Genomic DNA, 23,376 nt, shown 5'->3' with positions numbered 1-23,376 from the left:
GCCCCAAAATGGGACCATCTAGTTGCAGGAAAACAAGCTCAGGGCTCCCACTGATTCTACATTATGGTGAATATGTAATAATAATATAAAGCACACAATAAATGTCATGTGCTTGAATCATTCCAGAGCTATCCCCCCATCTGTGGAAAAATTGTCTTCCACTAAACTGGTCTCTGGTGCCAAAATGGCTAGGGACCAGGTGTTTAGGGAACATATTGTTTAAGCACAAAAAAAACTATAAAAAGCAAAGCAATCATTAAAAATGATTTTTATATGTTTATGAAATCTAAATAGATGGGGCCTTTGGTAACAATTTTTAAGCTATGATCCCCTCTGCCTATTTCAAGTTAATTTACTGACTCCTTACAGAATGCAAGGTAGAATACTAGGGATATAGATAAGAGTAAAATATGAGCCATATCTTAATTTTGGAGAGGACGTAGAAATTCACCTATTAGCCATTTTACAACTAAACAAAATCAACGAACATGTTTTCAGGCACCAAATGAATGGCTTGGAGTGAAAGGAGAGGCAGGAGCTGGAGTTTAATGGGTGGTTACATTTAGTTATATAAAGAAGAGTGTTAGTGAATTCCAGCCTGGGAGAAAAGCACAAATAACTCAAAATGGAATTAGCCACACAACACTGTGAAAAATAGCCTAACTCAAATTCAGGGCTCATATTTGGTAAGTGCTGGGTGTTAGGGTTAGACTGCCAGTATGGAGCCAAATTCTGGAAGGCAATACAAACCAGTCAGAGTAGATAGGACTTTATTCTGGATATGATTGAAAGCCAGTGAAGATATTTGAGAAGGGAAGTCAAATGTGATTATATAAAAATACTAATATAGTGGACATGTATAATGTGGATACGATGGGGGAAATAGTGCAGTCACTTAGGAGTCTGTTGTAATAATTCCGGAGTGTTGTGATGAAGGCTTGGACTGAAGTGGTGACGAGAAGAGACAGAGATATAGGAGTTGTGTCCTAATTGAGGAAATGAATATAATTTGGTGACTTACTGAATGTATAGGACACCCATCAGAAAGAGAAAGGAAGATTAAAAATGTCCCTAAGGATTTCTTGGATACTATAAAAATTACACTTGATTAATATGAACAAAGTTGTGTAATAAAATATTTTCAGGAATATTTATGGAAAGATGATTAGGACATGCTTAATTTATCAGGAAGTGATAAACTATGGCTATTTCTGAATAAATCATGCATATTCTAGATTATCCACACTGTTAGACGACTTTATTTTGTTTGGCTCCCTCATATGTTCTTAGATTCACATTTGATGTTTATAATGTTATTTCCCTTTGAGAATCTGCAGGACTCTTCAACCTTGTACAATATAAGCCCAGACTACTCTGTATCAAAATGAGCTATGTCGTCTCTGGCTGCCATTTCTTTCTTACTACTGCTTTCTGCTACTACAGATATTCAACAGGTATTTTTTATTTGGTGCTTATTAATATAACAAATCAGATCTCCATAATTTGGAGGATACTGCTTAGTCATTAATTTCAATAGTTTCTCATGCTAAACTGTGTTAGATTGAGTTTTAACTGCATTTCTCTTAAATTGGAAGAGATAGGACTAGGATTGCCCAAAAACCAACTTCGATGTGATACTTGGGCTTCTTACTCATAATCCTCTCTTTCATTAGCTAACATGGCAAGTGATGATGTATGGAAACTCAATTACAGAAGTCACATCCTCTTTTCTCTTTACACCCTAATGTAACACATTTTATAGTTACCCTGACTACTAATGGTGATAACTCAATGAGCATGGAGTGCAAAAAAAGAGAGAGTAAATAAATAGTATAATTACCTAGCAATTACATTTTGTTCGATGGTGACTTTGCTGCCCTGCATTGTCAACAGAACAATACATTTCATTCTAGTTTTCTGCTGACATTTATGCACACGCAAAACACATTAACCATCATTCTGCCTATGGAAAATACCTTAGCTCAGTATTTTAAACAAAGGAGATAATTATTCTTATGAGCACTAACTGTGAATCCTTAGACTACCTCTTATCATTACCAGCTTATTAAGCAGCTGGTGGTTATTGAATGCCTACTCTGTGTGAGGCACTATGAAGTATAACACAAAAGTACGTTGCATTACTTTATTCAAACAAACATTTTTAGCACATATTTGACAAATTCTGCCCTTTACCGACACATATTACAAGCTAGACAGAAACAAAAATTCAGCAAGCAATGAAAAATAATATATAATCAATTTCTAGATGGTTATGTATTAGAATTATACAGATTCAAATAGAATGGCAGTTGTTATTTTCACAGTATGGACAGAAAATTATAATGAGGAATATTTCAATGTGCAGATTATCAAAAGTTTTTTCAAAAAGTTCTAAGAATCTAAAATTTAAGCTGCAATACAGCAATTAGGATAAACTGTCCTAAATTAAAATTTAAACAGAATTGTGACTGGTAGCTTTAATTATAGCAAAATTTGTAAATTATGCTATATTTTGATTTATTCTAGATTGGAATCCCGGATATATTAAGTATAAAACCTGAGAGTGATCTTTTGGAAATTATATAAAACAAACATTTTGTTTCCAAATGAGAACACCATAGCATATAAATAAATGGTTTTACACCTGTAATTTTTGAAATAATTTTTACTTTCCTTATATTGGACACACAAGCAAATTTTAATTTTCTGAAACAAAAAAAAAACCAAGACTTTAATTAGAAAGTAATTATTTTACATGGGTATGCTAGCTGAAAATAAGGCTATAAAGACTTCATTTGATACTTGGGAATGACAACTACTGGAGTTGAACATGGAGAATCCTGAAACTTCACCAATCATGTGATGAGGGATAGTGTTTCTCATCAAGCAAGTCTCTCACATTCTGAATAAAGTATAACTGACTGAATACATTTGGAAAGGAAACAAAGCCCATTATAAAAAAATAAAGCTCACTATAGTGATAAATAATATTTTGTGTTCTCACCACAAAAAGTATATGAGATAATGCATGTGTTAATTAGCTCTATCTAGTCATTCCGCAGTGTTATACATATTTTCAAACATATTGTATATGATAAATATACACAATTTTTGTCAGTTTAAAAAATAAATACATTTAACAATAAAAATTGCACATGGTAGCCAAAATGAAAACATTTCAATTCGAAGCCAGTCTTTCCTTGGAATAAAGTCAAGAAATGATTCATCTTTGTCAAGACTTATTTCCCTTTCCTGTGTACACAGTAGAGGGATATAACTGCAGTGTGAAATAACATAATACTGCATGTGGAATAAGGAGGCTTCTCTCATGTCTATTTGTGGGGAAATTAGCCAAATTAGAGAGCTAAAATGGAAATTCCACAGGCAATGACTCAGTGAATAGAAGTTCATTCCAGGCAAGGTCCAATTTTAGAATGTGCTGCTAGGCAGAGTGTGAACTATTTTTCCTCCCGATTTGTGTTGGCATTAGTTCATTAATGCTAAACTTGGCCTTTGATATTTCCAAAGAGATGCAACAGCTTTCCCTTTAAAGTCATTTTATGTTCTTGTGCTTTCTGGAACTTATTTTATTTTAAATTATTAATAATAATAGGAATTGCATCAAATGTTATGATATGCTAGTAGAAGAGGGAATAAGCCAAAATTTATTATTTTTGCCTCACTTTCTAAAATAGTGTTGATTAAGTAAAACTTGCTTTTCTCTTTTTTATGTGAGGGCTTATTTTGCCATTTGGGTATGTCACTTTCATTTATGTACTTAGGAAGCATTAGGATTTAAGAACATTGTTAAAATAAGTCTTTATAACTTTAGAAATGTGGTTACTTTGGAAATGGAAAAACCTAGACTAGCCATACTACTTTTTTAGACAACGGAAGACTTACGGAAATGAATGAAAGGCAAATTCAATTGGAAAAAAGAGATTAATTTCTTATTAAATCAAATTCTATATTTATAAATTTTGCTGATAAATCCACTCTTGTATATTATTCAGCATGTTTTTATTCAGTTCATTTTTAGAATAGTTTATCTACAGCAGTAAGTCTATGTGAAATCTAAAAATTTGACTAACTTGTATTATATTTCATTTTTACAGTAGGCAGTAGATAGTCATTTTCACTGCTAAATCTATGTAACAAATCTACTGAGTATTGCAAAAACACACTGGATAGAATATTATTTGCAAAGTGATTCTTGTTGTCATTCACCATAGATTCTTTTGGGACAAAAAAATTCTTAAAGATAAAATGTTGCCTGTATTTATAAAAATTATTGAGGATTCTTCCCAAAAATAGAAATGAGAAAATAAAATTTAAATGATCAAATGATTAAGTTTGCTCTATAGCCAAGTGTTTTGGTCTAAGTGTCTTTGATTGAAAACGTTTGGATAAAAGCACAGTGACAATTATGAAGCATGTCCAGAATTTTCCAGTTACAGTTAGACATAAAAAAAAATCAAAGAGCCATTATTGCAACATTGGTAATCTATCTGTCTAATACAATCTATCTTTTGAAAGTTTCTTGAAGACAGTAATAAGTAAAGAGAAAAGTTACAGATTTGGGCCCTGACTATGAAATGCCAAAATGTTATGAAATTGGAGGCTATTGATTATTTTACATGATAATTTTAGTAGTTGGTGTTTTTAAGTATTTCCACTCCAAGTATTTTTTAAAGTATTTTTAAACTAAATGTGAATCTTTGATTTATGCCTTTAAAATTGCTAATTGATTTTTATTTTATTTTTATTTTCAAGATTGTTGGATTATTCAATTCAATAAGCTTCCAGATAACAACCTATAGATTGTTAGTTGTGAGGCTATATTGTGTATTTTAATTATTTCTTGATATAATTTTAAGTTACCATGTATTGAATTATAACTGGCCCTAAAACATTTTTTAATTTGTAAATTTTATTTTTATAACTTTTATTGAAATATAACATACTTTAAAAATATAACATATATTACAAAATTGCTTTATTAATTTTCAAAAAATGAATACACCTATAAAACCACTACTCAGATGAAAGGATTACCAGAACCTCAAAGCTCCCTCATATTCTCTGCTAGTCACTACCATCCTGTACCAAAATAAATAACTTGATTTTCAAAACCAAAAGTTAGATGTTTTTTATTTGCTTGTTTCTCTTCATTTATTATTATTATTGAGATAAAATTCACATAATATAAAATTCACCATTTTAAAATATACAATTCAGTCATTTTTAAAACATTCATAATGTTGCTGAGTCATCACAACTGGGTAATTCCAGAACACCTCTGCCACTCTGAAAAGAAATCCCATAATCATTCTCCATTCCCTCATCTCCAGGAAACCACTAATTTACTTTCTGTCTCTATGGCTTTGTCTATTACGCATATTTCATATGAATGGAATTGTACAATATATGCTTTTGTGTCTGGCTTTTCTTAGTATGATGTTATTAAAGTTCATCCATGTTTTAGCACATATCAGTACTTCACTCTTTTCATGGCTAAAATGTATCGCATTGTATAGCTATACTGCATTTTATTTGTTAATTAATTAAAGGACATTTGAGTTGTTTCCAGCTTTAGATATTATTAGTTTTTGCTATCAATATTTGTGTACAAGTTTTTGTGTGAATATATTAAAACTACAGATTAGTTTTATTTTTAAACTTTATGGAAAGTTTATATTCTTTTTGACTTCTTTTACTCAACATTTTGTTTGTGAAATTCAGCCATGGTTTAGCATGTATAAACAATTCATTTATTCATTTTTATTTTAAGAGAGAAGGTCTCTCTTTGTCATCAGGCTGGAGTGCAATGGCACTGTCATAGCTCATTGCAGCCTTGATCTTCTGGGCTCAAGATATCCTCTCACCTCAGCCTCCCTAGTATCTGGGACTACAGGCATAGGACACCACACGTGGCTTGTTCATTTATTTTTGTTGTAGAATTATAGTGTATCCCTCACCCATAATTTTTTTAGTTTCTGCTTATAGGCATTTATATTGTTTCCAGTTATTGGCAAGTGCTAATTATGCTGCTGTGAACAATCAAATAAATAAATGGGAGTGTAGCTAGGTATGTTAAATTTTAGTAAGTACTGCCAAACAGTTTTCCAAGGTGTTTGTACTAATTTACACATTCACCATCAGATATGAGAGTTCTTATGAGTGAGAACGTGAAATATTTGTCTTTCTGTGTCTGACTTGTTTCACTTAAGATAATGACATCCAGTTCCATCCATGTTGCTACAAAAAATGAGATTTCATTCTTTTTATGGCTGAATAGTATTTCATTGTGTATACATACCACATTTTCTTTATCCAGTCATCTATTGATGAACACTTAGGTTTATTCCATATTTTTGCTATTGTGACTAGAGCTGAAATAAACATACAAGTGCAGCTATCTTTTTAATATAATGATTTTTTTTTCCTTTGGGTAGATATCCAGCAGTGGGATTGCTGGATCAAGTGGTAGTTCTATTTTTAGTTCTTCGGGAAATCTCCATACTTAGTTTTTCATAAAGGTTGTACTAATTTAAATTCTCACCAACAATGTATAAAAGTTCCCTTTTCTCCACATCCTTGTCAACATTTGTTATTCTTTGACTTTTTAATTATAACATTCTGACTGGGGTAAGAGAATATCTCATCGTGGTTTTAATTTGCATTTTTTTCTGATGACTAGTGATGTTGAATACTTTTTTCACATACCTGTGGGGCATTTGTAGGTCTTTTGAAAAATCTCCATACATGTAATTTTTTCATTTTTTAATGGGATTTTCTTTCTTTGTTGAGTTGGTTGAGTTCCTTGTATACTCTGAATACTAGTGCCCTGTTGGATGTACACTTTACACATATTTTCTCCCATTCTACAGGTTGTCTGTTCACTTTATTATTTCCTGTGCTGTGCAGAAGCTTTTTAGTTGAAGTCTCATTTGTCTATTTCAGTTTTTGTTACCTGTGCCTTTGAGATCTTAGTCATAAATTATTGGCCTAAACCGAGGCCCAAAAGAGTTTTCCCTAGGTTTTGTTCTAGAATATTTGTTTCAGCCTTACATTTAAATCTTTAATCCATCTTGAGTTGAATTTTGTGTATGGTAAGACACAGGTATCCAGTTACATTCCCGTGCTTATGAAAATCAAATTTTCCCAGCACCATTTGCTGAAAGTGTTCTTTCTCCAATGTATGTTCTTTTTGACATTTTCAAAGATAAATTGGCTGTAAATATATGGCTTTTTGTTTTGGGTTCTCTATCCTGTCCCATTGATCCATGTTACTATTTTAATAAGAGTACCATGCTGTTTAGGTTACTATAGCCTTCTAGTATAATTTTAAGTAAGGTAAAGTGATGTCTCCAGCTTTGTTCTTTTTGCTAGAACTGCTTTTGCTATTCAGATTTTTTGGGGGGTTTCATATGAAATTTGGGATTCTTTTTGCTAATTCTGTTAAAAATGACGTCATTTTGATAGGGATTGCATTGAATCTGCAGACTGTTTTAGGCAGTATGGCAATTTTAATGCTATTAGTTCTTCAGATCGTGAGCATGGAATGTTTTTCTGTTTGTGTCATTTTCAATTTCTTTCATCAGTGTTTTGTAGGGTTTTTTTTTTTTTTTTTTGGTAAAGATCATTTGCCTCTTTTTAAAATGTATTCCTAGGTACTTTTTTTGTAGCTATTGGAAATGGGATTGCCTTATTGTTTTTTTCTCAGCTAGATCATTATTGATGTATAGAAAAGTCACTGATTTTTGTGTGTTGATTTTGCATCCTGCAATTCTACTAAATTCCTTTATAAAATGTAAGAGTTTTTGGGGTAGAATCTTTAGGTTTGCCTAGATATGCGATCATCTCATCGGAAAACAGGGATCATTTAACTTCCTCTTTTCCAATTTGGCTGCCTTTTATTTCTTTCCCTTGCCTGATTGCTCCGTCTAGGGCTTCCAGTACTATGCTGAATAGGAGTGTTGAGAGTAGGCATCCTTTTCTTGTTCTAGTTCCAGATGAAATGTTTCAACTTTTCCCCATTCAGTATGATGTTGGCTATGGGTTTGTCATATATGGCCATTATTATTATTTTGAAGTATGTTCCTTCTATGCCTGGTTCATTAACAGTTTTTTATCATGAAGGGATGCTGAATTTTATTGAATGCTTTTTTTGACTCTATTGAGATGATTATAGGGATTTTGTCCTTAATTACATTTATGTGATATATCACATTTATTGATTTGCATAGGTTGAACCATCCTTGCATCCCTGGTATAAAGCCCATTTTTAAAATGGTGTTTCATCTTAATGATGTGCTGTTGGATTCAGTTTGCTATTATTTTGTTGATAATTTGTGTGTCTATGTTAATCAGTGATATTTGTCTGCAGTTTAATCTTTTTTCTTGTGTTCTTGTCTGGTTTTGGTACCAGGTTGATACAGGCTTTGCAGAATGAGTTAAGGAGAATTTTTTGGAACTGTTTCAGGAGGATTGGTATTGATTCTGCTTTGTATATTTGGTAGTATTCACTGTTAATCCATACAGTCTTTGGCTTTTCTTTGGTGGGATATGTTTTATTGGAGATTCATTCTTCTTAGTTGTTATTGGTCTGTTCAGGCTTTTTATCCTTCATTCTTGGAAGGTTGTATGTGTCCAGAAATGTATCCATTTCATCTAGATTTTCTAGTTTCTGAGTATATAGATAGTATTTCATAATAGTCTCTAATGACCTATTTTATTTCTGTGTTATCAGTTGTAATGTCTTCTTTTTCATATGAGACTTTATTTATTTGGATCTTCTCTCTTCTTTTCATGGCCATTCTAGATAGTGGTTTATCAATTTTATCGTTTTGAAGACCCAACTATTCATATCGTTGATCTTCTCTTTTTTGTGTGTGTTTGTTTGTTTGTTTTTGTCTCTAATTTGGTTCTGCTTTGATCCTCGTTATTTCTTTTCTTCTGCTTATTTTGGTTTTGGTTTGTTCTTGCTTTTCTCATTCTTTGTGGTATGATGTTAGGTTGTTGATTTCAGTTATTTCTATATTTTTGATGTAGACATTTAATGCTATAAACTTTCATCTTAACACTGCCTTTTCTATATACCACAGGTTTTGTTATCTTGGATTTCCATATTCATTTGTTTCAAAAAAGTTTTAATTTTTTTCTTCATTTCTTCATGGTCAAATGACCATTCAAGAAAACTTTGTTTAATTTCTATGACTTGTATATTTCCTCTTGGTATTTTTATTTTATTTTTATTTTACTATGGTCTGAAAAGATAGTTGATATTATTTTAGTACTTTAAAATTTGTTGAGATGTGTTTTGTGGCCTAACATGTGATCTATCTTGGAGAATGTTCTGTGTGCTAATGAAAAAAATTTCTATTCTGCAGGTGTTGGGTAGACTGTCCTGTACGTGTCTGTTAGGTCCATTTGGTCAAAAGTCTGATTTAAGTCCAATGTTTCTTCATTAATTTTCTGTCTGGGTGATCTGTCTAATGCTGAAAATAAAGTGTTGAAGTCCCCAGTATTATTGTATTGCTGTGTATATCTCTCCTTATGTCTAGTAATATTTGTTTTATGAATCTGGGTGGTCCAGTGTTGGATATGTTTAGAATTGTTATATCCTCTTGCTGAACTGATCCATTTATCATTTATGATGACATTCTTTGTCTTCCTTTTTTTTTTACCATTTTTCATTCAAAGTCTGTTTTAATCTAAGAAAGTATAACTATTTCTGCTCACTTTTGGTTTCTGTTTGTGTTGAATATTTTATCCACTTCTTTATTTTTAGTCTATATGTGTCCTTATAGGTAAGGCAAGTTTCTTTTAGGCAGCATTTTTTAAATTCATTCTGCTGATCTGTATCTTTTACGCAAAGGGACATAATCCATTTACATTCAAGGTTAAAATTGATGTGTAAGGCTTTGTTCCCACCATGTTGTTGTTTTCAAATACTTGTTTTTTAAATTTGTCTCTGTCTTTTTGTCTTGGTGATTTGATGAAATTCTGTCACGTTGCCATTTGATTCCTTTCTCTTCTTCCTTTGTGTGGTTGTTTTATAAGACATGTGAGTTTTATATTTCCATTTATTTTCATGATAGTGACTACTGAACTTTCATTTCTGTGTTTAATATTCCTTTCAGTATTTGCTGTAGGGCTGATCCAGTGGTGACGGATTCCCTCAGCTATTGCTTGTCTGGGAATGTCTTTATTACTCTCTTATTTATGAAGTCTATTCTGTGAAGATGTAAACATTTTTGCTGACTTTTTTTTCTTCCAGCACTTTGTAAATACCATCTTATTCTCTTCTGGCTCATAAGGTTTCTGCTTTAAAGTCCACTGTTAGTCTGATGGGGTTTCCTTTATAGGTGATTACATGCTTTTATCTTGCTAATTTTAAACTTCTTTCTTTCACATTGGCTTTAGACATTCTGAATATAATATACCATGGTGAAATACTCTTTGCAATATATTTGCCTTAGGGGATCACTTGGTCTCCTATAGCTTCATATCTAACTCCCTTGCTAGACTTGGGACATTTTTATCCATTATTAACCTAAATATATTTTCTAAAGTTTTAGTTTTTCTTCTCCCTTGGGAATACAGATAATTTGCAAGCTTGGCCATTTTATGTAGTTTCAAACATCTTAAAAGCTTTGTTTATTATTTTGTATTCTTTTTTTTAAAAAAAAATGTTGTCTAACTGCATTATTTCAAAAGGCCTGTCTTCAAGCTCGGAGATTCCTCTGCTTGGTTCAGTCTGTTTTTGAAGCTGAATACATTGAAGTTTTTAATACATTAAAAAAATGTATTTTGTATTTTCTTCAATTAATTTTTGTTTCCAGAATTTCTGCTTGTTTTTTTTTAAGATCTCTATCTCCTTGGTAAATTTCTTATTTATATCCTGAATTTTATGTCTGATTTCTTTATATTTGTTTTCAGATTTCTCTTGCATCTTATTGAGCTTCTTTAAAATCACTATTTTGAATTCTTTACCTGGCATTTTTGAAGAATTATTTTTTATTGGTATCTATTGCTAGGCAATTATTGTGTTTCTTTGGTGGTATGTTTCTTTCCTTTCTTTTTCATGGTTTTTTGTGTGGCCTTCCATTGATATCTATGTATTTGTTGTAGCAGTTGCTTATTCCAATTTTTTGAAATTGCTTTTGTAGAGAAAAATTATTTCCTGAAAATTTATGTATGTTGTTGGTTGGGTAGGATACTTCAGCTTTGATTTGGGGTGCCTGAAGTAGTGTGATCTTTGTATGACTTCAGAAGTACACAGTATAAGTGATATCTGTGATTTTCTCAGTGGCTTGGGATACAATTATTAGTTGAGGTTGTGGTGAAGTTTTGCTGGCGACTTGGTTGACAACTGAGCCAGTTTCTGGGCCTCGGTAGTGGCTACAGTGGTGTGAGTGTGCCTGTTTTTAGGCCCCAGAGCAGCTTACACTTGCTCCGGTGTTAGTAAGTCCTGGAGGGCTGATTTTTGGACCTCCAGGTAGCTTGCTCAGAAGCTAGTAGTGAGGACAGTGAGCCAAGTGTGTGGGCAGGTTTTCAGGCCCCTCGGCATCAGGTGTGATGTGGCTGATGGCAGTATTGGTGGTGGAGCAACCTATTGCAACCCAAGCAGTCCATGTTGGTATTGCTGGTAGTGCAATGGGTTAGGCATATGAGTCCCTAGTACCACAACTGCCTGTAGCAAGGCAGTGCATATTGTTCTATGTGTGCTTAGGAGAGCTTGTTTTCTCCTCTTTCTCCCTTGGCTGGGTGGCAGCTGTAGCTGCATTACCTCAAATGTGACCTGAGGATGGGGGGCAACCTAGCATTAAACTCTCAAAATGGCACCTTGGGCCTACAGCAAGGGAGAGTGGCGCCTCTGTTATGCAGACAGCATGGGCAAGAAGCTGTGGGGACTGTGGTTCCCTTGCATTTCAGCCTCACAGCAGCCTGTTGCAGAGCAATGGGTATTGTCCTAGACATGCATAGGAAAGCCTGGTTTCACTTTTCCTCCTTGGCTTGTAAGTGGCTCTAGCAGTGCCAGCTAGAATTCACCACGAGGGCAGGGTGCAGCCCAGCATTAAACTTTCAAAATGTTGCCTTGGGCCTGGGACAAGAGAAGGAGGAGTGCCCCCCCCCACTGCCCCCCGCTGCCCCACCTTCAGGCAACCAGCATGGGCAAGAAACTTTGGGGAGTTTGGTTCACTCATGTCTCAGTCTCACAGAATCCCATTGCAGGGTAGTGGCTATTGTCTTAGATATATGAGTAGAAGAGCTGATTTTTCTTAACCTTCTTTGGCCCGATGACAGTTGCAGCCACATCAGCCTGAAGTCAGCATGAGGACAGGGCACCTCTCAGGCTAGCAGCATGGCCAAGAAGCTGTGGGAAGTGCAGTCTTCTCATGTCTAAGTCTCAACAGCAGCCCACAGCAGAGCAGTAGAGACTTGGGAGCACTTGCTCTTCCCTTTTCCCCCTTGGAGCAACACAGCAGCAGTAACTGTGTCTGTAGATCCCCAGTATTAGGGCTCTAAAAATGGCACCCAGCTGAGTCTATTTAGGTTTAGATACATGTGGTATTCCATATTGGTTCCCTTTCTGGAGTAATGTCTGTGTCCAGTTTTCAGGCAGCTCTGTATGTCAGGCCTGAGGCCCTAGTAGGTCAGAGGTTTCTCCTATAACCAACATTGTAAAAGCTCATTAAAAAATGTGGAACCCTGAGTGTTTCTCTCTCACTGTTTTCCATGTCCAGGAGCCTCTCCCATCTCTCAGCTAGTTCCCAGCCAGGCGAGCTGCTTCGAACCCTCTCCTTTTGGTGCTTTCTTTCACTTCTTCAGTGAATCCTAGCATTCTCTGCTAAACGATCTGTTCAAAATGTGCGTATCCACTTAACTATTCTAATTCTTCTCTGTGGAGGAAGCACAGACTACCAGCATCTCATCAGATATTTTGATCCCTAACATTTTAAAGATTTTTCTGTATATAAGATTGTGTTCTGTGTAAAGATGGACTATTTGAATTCCTCTTGTTCGATTTAGATGCCTTCTATTTCCTTGTCTTGCCTTATTGTTCTAGATAAGACTTCCAGTACCATAGTGAGTTAGAGTGGTGAACGTGGGCTTCTAGGTCTTGTCCCAGTTCTTAGAGGAAAAGGTTCATCTTTTCCCCATGCAGTATGATGTTAGCTCTGTGCAGGTTGTAGAAAACCTTAATTATGTTGAGATACCTTCTTTCTCTGTTTAATTTCTGAGAGTCTTCATCATGAAGAGATGTTGAATTTTATCAAATGTTTTTGCTGCATCTATTGAGATGATTATATGGTTTTAGTATTTCATTGTATTCATGTTATATATCACATTTACTGATTTGCATATGTGAAACCATCCTTGTATTACTGGAATAACTACCAACAGATCAGGATGTTTCTTTTTATGTGCTGTTAGATTCAGTTTGATAGTATTTTGTTGAGGATTTTTGCATCTATATTTATCAGGAATATTGACCTATACTTTTTTTTTAGTTATGTCTTCGTGGTGATTTGGGTATCAGGATAATACTGGCTTCATAGAATGAGTTAGAAACAGTTACCTTCTCAATTTTTTTTGGAATAGTTTGAGAAGAATTTGTGTTAATTCTTTATATCAGGCAGACAGCATGGGCAAGAAGAGAACTCAGCAGTAAAGATATTTGACCCTAGGCTTTTCTCTGTCAAGGGACATTTGATTGTTGATTCAATTGGTCTCCTCAGGTTTTCTATTTCTTTGTGACCCAGTATTGGTAGGTTGTATGTGTCTAGGAATTTATCGATTTTCTGTAGGTTTTCTAATTTTTTAGTGTATAGTTGATATGGTTTGGCTGTGTCCCCACCCAGAATTTCATCTTGAATTGCAATAATGCCCATGTGTCAAGGGATGACCACGTGGAGATAATTGAATCATGGGGGTGGTTCTCCCCAGCCTGTTCTTGTGATAGTGAGTTAGTTCTCACAAGATCTGATGGTTTTATAAGAGGCTTCCCCCTTTGGTGGGCACTCATTCTTCCCCATTCTACTGCCATGAGAAGAAGGACATATTTGCTTCTCCTTCTGCCATGATTGTTAATTTCCTGAGGCTTCTGCTGCTCTGCAGAATGGCGAGTCAATTAAACATCTTTTCATTGTAAATTACTCATTCTCAGGCAATTGTTTATAGCAGCATGAAGATGGACTAGTACAATAGTTTGAATTGTCTCTAATGACCTATTATATTTCCATACTATTAGTTGTCATGTCTTTGTTTTATTTTTCATTTCTAATTTTATTTGAGTTTTTCTTTTATTATTGGTTATTAGAGTTAGGAGTTCATAATTTTTTTGTTTTTTTTGTACAACCAGCTTTTTAATTCTTCTATCCTTTACATTGTTTATTTAGTCTTTATTTTGTTTACTTCTGTTCTGATATTTCTACCTTCTACTAATTTTAGGTTTGGATTATTATTTTATTTTCGTTCCTTGAGCTTCATTATTAGGTTGAATACTTGAAATCTTTCCACATTTTGGATGTAGGTATATACTCCTATAAACTTTCCTCTTCATACTTCTTTTCTGTGTCACATATTTTTTGTTGTGTTTCTAATTTGTTTCAAGATTGTTTTTTCTTAATTTCTTTATTTATCCAATGATTGTTTGGGAGCATGTTTTTTTTTTAATTTCTGTAGTTTCCAAATTTTTTCTTTTTGAAGTTTTATTTCAATGTGTTCTGAGAAGATACTTGATATGATTTTTATTTTTAACACTTTGTTGAAACTTGCTTTGTGGCCTCACATATGGTCTGTCCTGGAGAGTGTTCAGTGAGCTAATGAGAAGACTGTGTATTTTGTATTTGTTGTATGAAATGTTCTGTAAATGTTTGTTACGTTCATTTTGTCTATAGCGCTGATTAATCCTAATGAGTCTCTGCTATTTTCTGTCTAGATAATCTTTCTAATGATATGTCAGGTGTTAAAGTCCCCAACTATTATTGTATTGGGATGTATGTCTTTCTTTAGCTCTAATTATCTTTGCTTTATATATCTGGATATTTCAGTGTTGGGCGTATACATATTTACAATTTTTTTTTGACAAAAGAAAAATGATTTTGGTTTATTTAGGAATGTTTCCACTTACAGTAAAATTTTATTGTATTTTAAGAAAAACCACAATTTATAACACTTGGTTTCCTAAAAACCAAATTGTGTGTATATGTATGCATGTACGTGTGTGTATATATGTGTATATGTATATGTGTGTATATACATATAATGTGCCTCCCAACTGTTTAAGGCTATTTTTTTTTTAAAATTCTCCAATTTCTTTTTTTTTTCTTTTTTTTTATTATTATTATACTTTAGGTTTTATGGTACATGTGCGCAATGTGCAGGTTAGTTACATATGTATACATGTGCCATGCTGGTGTGCTGCACCCACTAACTCGTCATCTAGCATTAGGTATATCTCCCAATGCTATCCCTCCCCCTTCCCCCCACCCCACAACAGTCCCCGAAGTGTGATGTTCCCCTTCCTGTGTCCATGTGTTCTCATTGTTCAATTCCCACCTATGAGTGAGAATATGCGGTGTTTGGTTTTTTGTTCTTGTGATAGTTTACTGAGAATGATGATTTCCAATTTCATCCATGTACCTACAAAGGACATGAACTCATCATTTTTTATGGCTGTATAGTATTCCATGGTGTATATGTGCCACATTTTCTTAATCCAGTCTATCATTGTTGGATATTTGGGTTGGTTCCAAGTCTTTGCTATTGTGAATAATGCTGCAATAAACATACGTGTGCATGTGTCTTTATAGCAGCATGATTTATAGTCCGTTGGGTATATACCCAGTAATGGGATGGCTGGGTCGAATGGAATTTCTATTTCTTGCCTTCTGCTAGCTTTTGAATGTGTTTGCTCTTGCTTTTCTAGATCTTTTAATTGTGATGTTAGGGTGTCAATTTTGGATCTTTCCTGCTTTCTCTTATGGGCATTTAGTGCTATAAATTTCCCTCTATACACTGCTTTGAATGCATCCCAGAGATTCTGGTATGTTGTGTCTTGGTTCTCGTTTGTTTCAAAAAACATCTTTATTTCTGCCTTCATTTCATTATGTACCCAGTAGTCATTCAGGAGAAGGTTGTTCAGTTTCCATGTAGTTGAGCAGTTTTGAGTGAGATTCTTAATCCTGAGTTCTGGCTTCATTGTACTGTGATCTGAGAGATAGTTTTTGTTATAATTTCTGTTCTTTTACATTTATTGAGGGGAGCTTTACTTCCAAGTATGTGGTCAATTTTGGAATAGGTGTGGTGTGGTGCTGAAAAAAATGTATATTCTGTTGATTTGGGTTGGAGAGTTCTGTAGATGTCTATTAGGTCCGCTTGGTGCAGACCTGAGTTCAATTCCTGGGTATCCTTGTTGACTTTCTGTCTCATTGATCTGTCTAATGTTGACAGTGGGGTGTTAAAGTCACCCATTATTAATGTGTGGGAGTCTATGTCTCTTTGTAGGTCACTCAGGACTTGCTTTATGAATCTGGGTGCTCCTGTATTGGGTGCATATATATTTAGGATAGTTAGCTCTTCTTGTTGAATTAATCCCTTTACCATTATGTAATGGCCTTCTTTGTCTCTTTTGATCTTTGTTGGTTTAAAGTCTGTTTTATCAGAGACTAGGATTGCAACCCCTGCCTTTTTTGTTTTCCATTTGCTTGGTAGATCTTCCTCCATCCTTTTATTTTGAGCCTACTTGTGTCTCTGCACGTGAGATGGGTTTCCTGAATACAGCACACTGATGGGTCTTGAGTCTTTATCCAATTTGCCAGTCTATGTCTTTTAGTTGGAGCATTTAGTCCCTTTATATTTAAAGTTAATATTGTTATGTGTGAATTTGATCCTGTCATTATGATGTTAGCTGGTTATTTTGCTCCTTAGTTGATGCAGTCTCTTCCTAGTCTCGATGTTCTTTATATTTTGGCATGATTTTGCATTGGCTGCTACCGGTTGTGCCTTTCCATGTTTAGTGCTTCCTTCCCGAGCTCTTTTAAGGCAGGCCTGGTGGTGACAAAATCTCTCAGCATTTGCTTGTCTGTAAAGTATTTTATTTCTCCTTCACTTATGAAGCTTAGTTTGGCTGGATATGAAATTCTGGGTTGAAAATTCTTTTCTTGAAGAATGTTGAATATTGGCCCCCACTCTCTTCTGGCTTGTAGGGTTTCTGCCGAGAGATCAGCTGTTAGTCTGATGGGCTTCCCTTTGAGGGCAACCCGACCTTTCTCTCTGGCTGCCCTTAACATTTTTTCCTTCATTTCAACTTTGGTGAATCTGACAATTACGTGTCTTGGAGTTGCTCTTCTCGAGGAGTATCTTTGTGGCGTTCTCTGTATTTCCTGAATCTGAATGTTGGCCTGCCTTGCTAGATTGGGGAAGTTCTCCTGGATAATATCCTGCAGAGTGTTTTCCAACTTGGTTCCATTCTCCCCGTCACTTTCAGGTACACCTGTCAGACGTAGATTTGGTCTTTTCACATAGTCCCGCATTTCTTGGAGGCTTTGCTCATTTCTTTTTATTCTTTTTTCTCTAAACTTCCTTTCTCGCTTCATTTCATTCATTTCATCTTCCATGGCTGATACCCTTTCTTCCATTTGATCGCATCGGCTCCTGAGGCTTCTGCATTCTTCACGTAGTTCTCGAGCCTTGGTTTTCAGCTCCATCAGCTCCGTTAAGCACTTCTCTGTATTGGTTATTCTAGTTATACATTCTTCTAAATTTTTTTCAAAGTTTTCTTTTTTTTATTATTATTATTATTATACTTCAGGCTCTATGGTACATGTGCGCAACGTGCAGGTAAGTTACATATGTATACATGTGCCATGCTGGTGCACTGCACCCACCAACTCGTCATCTAGCATTAGGTATATCTCCCAATGCTATCTCTCCCCCCTCCCCCCACCCCACAACAGTCCCCGAAGTGTGATGTTCCCCTTCCTGTGTCCATGTGTTCTCATTGTTCAATTCCCACCTATGAGTGAGAATATGCGGTGTTTGGTTTTTTGTTCTCGCGATAGTTTACTGAGAATGATGATTTCCAATTTCATCCATGTCCCTACAAAGGACGTGAACTCATCATTTTTTATGGCTGCATAGTATTCCATGGTGTATATGTGCCACATTTTCTTAATCCAGTCTATCATTGTTGGATATTTGGGTTGGTTCCAAGTCTTTGCTATTGTGAATAATGCCGCAATAAACATACGTGTGCATGTGTCTTTATAGCAGCATGATTTATAGTCCTTTGGGTATATACCCAGTAATGGGATGGCTGGGTCGAATGGAATTTCTAGTTCTAGATCCCTGAGGAATTGCCACAGTGACTTCCACAAGGGTTGAACTAGTTTTCAACTTCTTTGCCTTTGGTTTGTATATCCTCCCGTAGCTCGGAGTAATTTGATCGTCTGAAGCCTTCTTCTCTCAGCTCGTCAAAGTCATTCTCCGTCCAGCTTTTTTCCGTTGCTGATGAGGAACTGCTTTCCTTTGGAGGAGGAGAGGCACTCTGCTTTTTAGAGTTTCCAGTTTTTCTGCTCTGTTTTTTCCCCATCTTTGTGGTTTTATCTACTTTTGGTCTTTGATGATGGTGATGTACAGATGAGTTTTTGGTGTGGATGTCCTTTCTGTTTGTTAGTTTTCCTTCTAACAGACAGGACGCTTAGCTGCTGGTCTGTTGGATTACCTGGCCAGCCGTTTGAGGTGTCAGTCTGCCCCTGCTGAGCGGTGCCTCCCAGTTAGGCTGCTCAGGGGTCAGGGGTCAGGGACCCACTTGAGGAGGCAGTCTGCCCGTTCTCAGATCTCCAGCTGTGTGCTGGGAGAACCACTGCTCTCCTCAAAGCTGTCAGACAGGGACATTTAAGTCTGCAGAGGTTACTGCTGTCTTTTTGTTTGTCTGTGCCCTGCCCCGAGAGGTGGAGCCTACAGAGGCAGGCAGGCCTCCTTGAGCTGTGGTGGGCTCCACCCAGTTGGAGCTTCCTGGCTGCTTTGTTTACCTAAGGGAGCCTTGGCAATGGGCGCCCCTCCCCCAGCCTCGCTGCCGCCTTGCTGTTTGATCCCAGACTGCTGTGCTAGCAATCAGCGAGACTCCGTGGTTGTAGGACCCTCTGAGCCAGGTGTGGGCTATCATCTCCTGGTGCACCGTTTCCTAAGCCTGTTGGAAAAGCACAGTATTCGGGTGGGAGTGGCCCGATTTTCCAGGTGCTGTCTGTCACCTGTGGAAAGGGAACTCCCTGACCCCTTGTGCTTCCTGAGTGAGGCAATGCCTCGCCCCTGCTTTGGCTGGTGCATGGTTCGCTCACCCACTGACCTGCGCCCACTGTGTGGCACTCCCTAGTGAGATGAACATGGTACCTCAGATGGAAATGCAGAAATCACCCGTCTTCTGCGTCGCTCACGCTGGGAGCTGTAGACCGGAGCTGTTCCTATTCGGCCATCTTGGCTCCTCCCCTACAATTGTTATATTATCTTGCTGAGTTGATCCTTTTATCATTATATGATAATATTCTTTGTGTCTTTTTATATTTTTTGACTTAATGTTTATTTTGTTTGATTAAGTATAACTACGTCTGCACACTTGTGGCTACCATTTGCATGGAATATTCTTTTTTTCATCCTTTCACTTTCAGTCCATATGTATCTTTACAAGTGAAGTGAGTTTCTTGTAGGCAACATGTATTTGAGTCTTTTTTTTTTTTTTCAATCCGTTCAGTCAGTTTATGAGTTTTAATTGGGGCATTTATACTGTTTACATTCAAGGCTGTTATTGGTAGGTGTTATCTTACTCCTGCAGTTTCACTAATGGTTTTCAAATTGTTTTGTATATCTTTGGTTTTCTCCCTCTTTTATTGTTTATGTTACAATGTAGTAGATTTTGTAATGATAACATTTGTCTCCATTTTATTTCTCATTTGTGTGTCTGCTCTACAAGTAAGTTTTACACGTTTATGTGTTTTCATGATGATAGATATCATACTTTTGTGTAGAGATGTAGAACTTCCTTAACTGTTTCCTCATGGACTGGTCTGGCGGTGATCATTTTTCAAAGCTTTTGCCTGTCTGGGAAATAATTTATTCCTTCATCATTTCTGGAAGGATAGCAAGTCTGGGTATAGTATTATTGGTTGGTAAGTTTTCTTCTTTTGGTCCTTTGAATGTATCATTCCATTCTCTTTTAGCCTTGATATACTTGGATATTTGACCCCACTCAAATCTGATGTTGAAATGTATTCCCCAATATTGGAGGTAGGGCCTGGTGGGAGGTCATTGGGTCTTGGTGGCAGATCCCTCATAAATGACTTAGTGCTGTCCTCTTAATAGTGAGTGAGTTTGCATGAGATCTTGTATTTAGAAGTATCTGGCACCTACCCACTTCCTCTTACTCCTGCTTTTGCCATGTAATGTGCCTTCTCCTGATTCACCTTCTGCCATGAATAAAAGCTTCCTGAGGCCTTCCTAGAAGCCAAACAGATGCTGATGCCATGCTTTCTGTATAGCCTGCAGAACCATGAGCCAATTAAACTTCTATTATTTATATATTACCCAGTGTCAGGCATTTTTTATAGCAATGCAAGAATGGCCTAACACAGAAAATTGGCACTAAGGGGTGAAGCATTACTATAGAGAGACCTGAAAATATGGAAGCAGCTTTAGAATTAGGTGACAGGCAGATATTGGATGAGTTTGGGAGCCTCAGAAGAAGACAGAAAGGTGAGGGAAAGTTTGGAACTTCTTAGAAACTGGTTAAATGGTTGTGACCAAATGCTGATAGTGAAATGGACAGTGAAGTCTAGGCTGCCAAGGTCTTAGATGGAAATGAGGAACTTATTGGGAACTGGAGCAAAGGTCACCCATGTTATGCCTTAGTCAAGGCCTTGGTTGCATTGTGTTCATGCTCTAGGAATATTTGGAAGATTGAACTTGAGTATGATGACAGAGTATCTGGCAGAAGAAATTTCAAAGCTGCAAAGCATTAAAGATATGGCCTGGCTGCATCTAACAGCATATTCTCACTTGTGGGAGCAAATCAGTTACTTAAAGTTGGAATTGATATTTAAACAGGGAGCAGAGCATAAAAGTTTGGACAATTTTCAGGCAAGTCATATAGCAAAGAAAGAAAAAGGATTTTTTGGAAGAGGAATTTAAGCTGGCTATGAAACAACCACTTGCTATAGATATTTGCATAACTAAAAGGGAGCCAAGTGCTGATATCCAAAAAGATTTTGAAGGAATTTCAGAGACCTTTATGGCAGCTCCTGCCATCACCATCCCAGAGGACTGGGAGGAATAATGGTTTCATAGGCCAGACCCAGGGCTCTACTGCCCTGCACAGCTTCAGGACACTGCTTTCCACATTTTATTTTCTTCAGCTCAAGCCAGGGATCAAAGGGTCCCAGGTACAGTTTGAACTGCCACTTTGGAGAATGCAAGTCTTAAGTCTTGGTATCTTCCATGTGGTATTACACCAGTGGGCATGCAGAGTGCAACAGTGAAGGCTTGACAGCCTCTACCTTGATTTCAGAGGATGTATGAGAAAGCCTGGGTGCCCAGGCAGAAGCCTGCTTCCAGGGCACAGCCCTCACAGCAAATCTCTGTGAAGATAGTGCCAAGAGAAAATATGTGGTTGGATACCCCACGCAGAGTCCCCTATGGGGCACTGCCTAATGGAGCTGTGGGAAGGGGCCTGCCACTCTCCAGCCACTGGAATGGTAGATCCACTGGCAGCTTGCAAACTTAATGTGGAAAAGCCACATGGGCAGAGCTGCGCAAGACCTTGGGAGCCCACTCCCTTGTACCAATGTGCCCTGGATGCAAGATATGGAGTCAAAGGAGACTATTTTGGAGGTTTAAGGTTTAATGACTCTCCTTCTTGGTTTCAGACATACATGGGGCCCATTGCCCCTTTCTTTTGGCCATTTCTTTCTTTGGAATGGGAATGTTTACCAAATGCCTGCGTCTCCATTGCAATTTGGAAGTAAATAACTTTTTTTTTTTTTTTTTTACAGGCTCATAAGTGAAAGGAGATGAGTCTCAGATGAGACTTTGGACTTGGACCTGGAACATTTAAGTTAATGCTAGAACGAGCTAAGACTTTGGGGAACTATTTGGAAGGCATGATTGTATTTTTCAATGGGAGAGAAACATGATATTTGAGGGGCCAGGGGCAGAATAATATAGTTGGATATTTGTTCTTACCCAAATCTCATGTTGAAATGTTATCCCCAATGTTAGACGTGGGGTTGGTGGGAGGTGATTGGATTACAGGAGCAGATCCCTTATGAATGTCTTAATTCTTATAATAGTGAGTGAGTTATCATCAGGAATGTTATTTAACAGTGTAACACCTCCCCCCATCTTGCTACTGCTTTTGCCATGTGATGTGCCCTATCCTGCTTCACCTTTTGCCATGAGTAAAAACTCCCTGAGGCCTCTTAAGAAGCTGAGCAGATACCAGTCCATGCTTTCTGTACAGCCTGCAGGACTGTAAGCCAATTAAACTTCTTTTCTTTATAACTTACACAGTCTCTGGTATTTCTTTATAGTGGTGCAAGAATGGCCTAACACAGGCCTATTGGGTTTCTGATGATAAATTCACTCTTTGTCTGATGGAGATTTCCTTACATGTTACTTGACACTTTTTTCTTGCTGCTTTTAGGAGTGTTTTTTACTTTTGATAGTTTATCTATAATGCACCTTGGAGAAAACTTTTTAGGTTGAATATATTTGGGGATTGTTGAGCTTCCTATATCTGGATGTCTGCATCTCTTGCAAGAGTTGGGAAGTTTTCAGCTATTATTTTGTTAAATAGTTTTTCTGTGCCTTTGCTCATCTCTTCTCTTTCTAGAACTCAGAAAATGAATATTTCACCACTTTATTGTATCTCATATGTCAAATTGGCTTTTTTTTCTTCTTTTTAAAAATTGTCTGAAAGAGTTATTTCAAAAGATCTGTCTTCTCATTTTCAAAAATTATTTCTTCAGTTGTTCTTGTCTATTGTTGAAGCTCTTGATTGTACTTTTATTTCATTCATGGAATTCTTTAGTAACAGGGATTCTGTTTTTTATGGAATTTATCTATCTTTGGCATTTTTTATTCAGATCAGGAATTTTTTTCTTATGTCTTTGTATTGTTCATGTGTATTCTCTTTTATTTAACTGAACTGTTTGAAGACTATTATTTTGAATTATTTTTTGAGGAATTTCATAGATTGTCTTTTATTTGAAACCCATTACTGGAAAATTATTGTGTTGCTTTGCAGGTGTCATGTTTTCTTGCTTTTTTATGTTTCTTTTGTCTTTATGTAGATATCTGCACTACTGGTATTAG

General features: G+C 36.3%; 1 protein-coding gene across 2 annotated transcripts in view; it reads left to right on the top strand.

Annotated features, from left to right (window-relative positions):
- LOC100448544 (zinc finger X-linked duplicated A) overlaps positions 1-22,862 on the top strand; it is a 29,207-nt gene extending 6,345 nt beyond the window's left edge. Inside the window, exon 2 of one of the 2 annotated variants that reach the window (XM_054544653.2) lies at positions 22,056-22,862. In XM_054544653.2, the coding sequence (XP_054400628.1) occupies positions 22,056-22,067 (12 nt within the window). In that variant the 3' untranslated portion in view covers positions 22,068-22,862. The remainder of the gene's footprint in view (positions 1-22,055) is intronic. The other variant, XM_063721192.1, reaches the window with a different exon arrangement.
- Positions 22,863-23,376: the final 514 nt, after the last annotated feature.

The sequence above is a fragment of the Pongo abelii genome, chromosome X, assembly GCF_028885655.2.
Source record: "Pongo abelii isolate AG06213 chromosome X, NHGRI_mPonAbe1-v2.0_pri, whole genome shotgun sequence".
Classification (NCBI taxonomy): Eukaryota; Metazoa; Chordata; class Mammalia; order Primates; family Hominidae; genus Pongo; species Pongo abelii.
The sequence above is the reverse complement of the archived record's forward strand: the minus strand, read 5'-3'. Positions and strand labels throughout refer to the sequence as shown.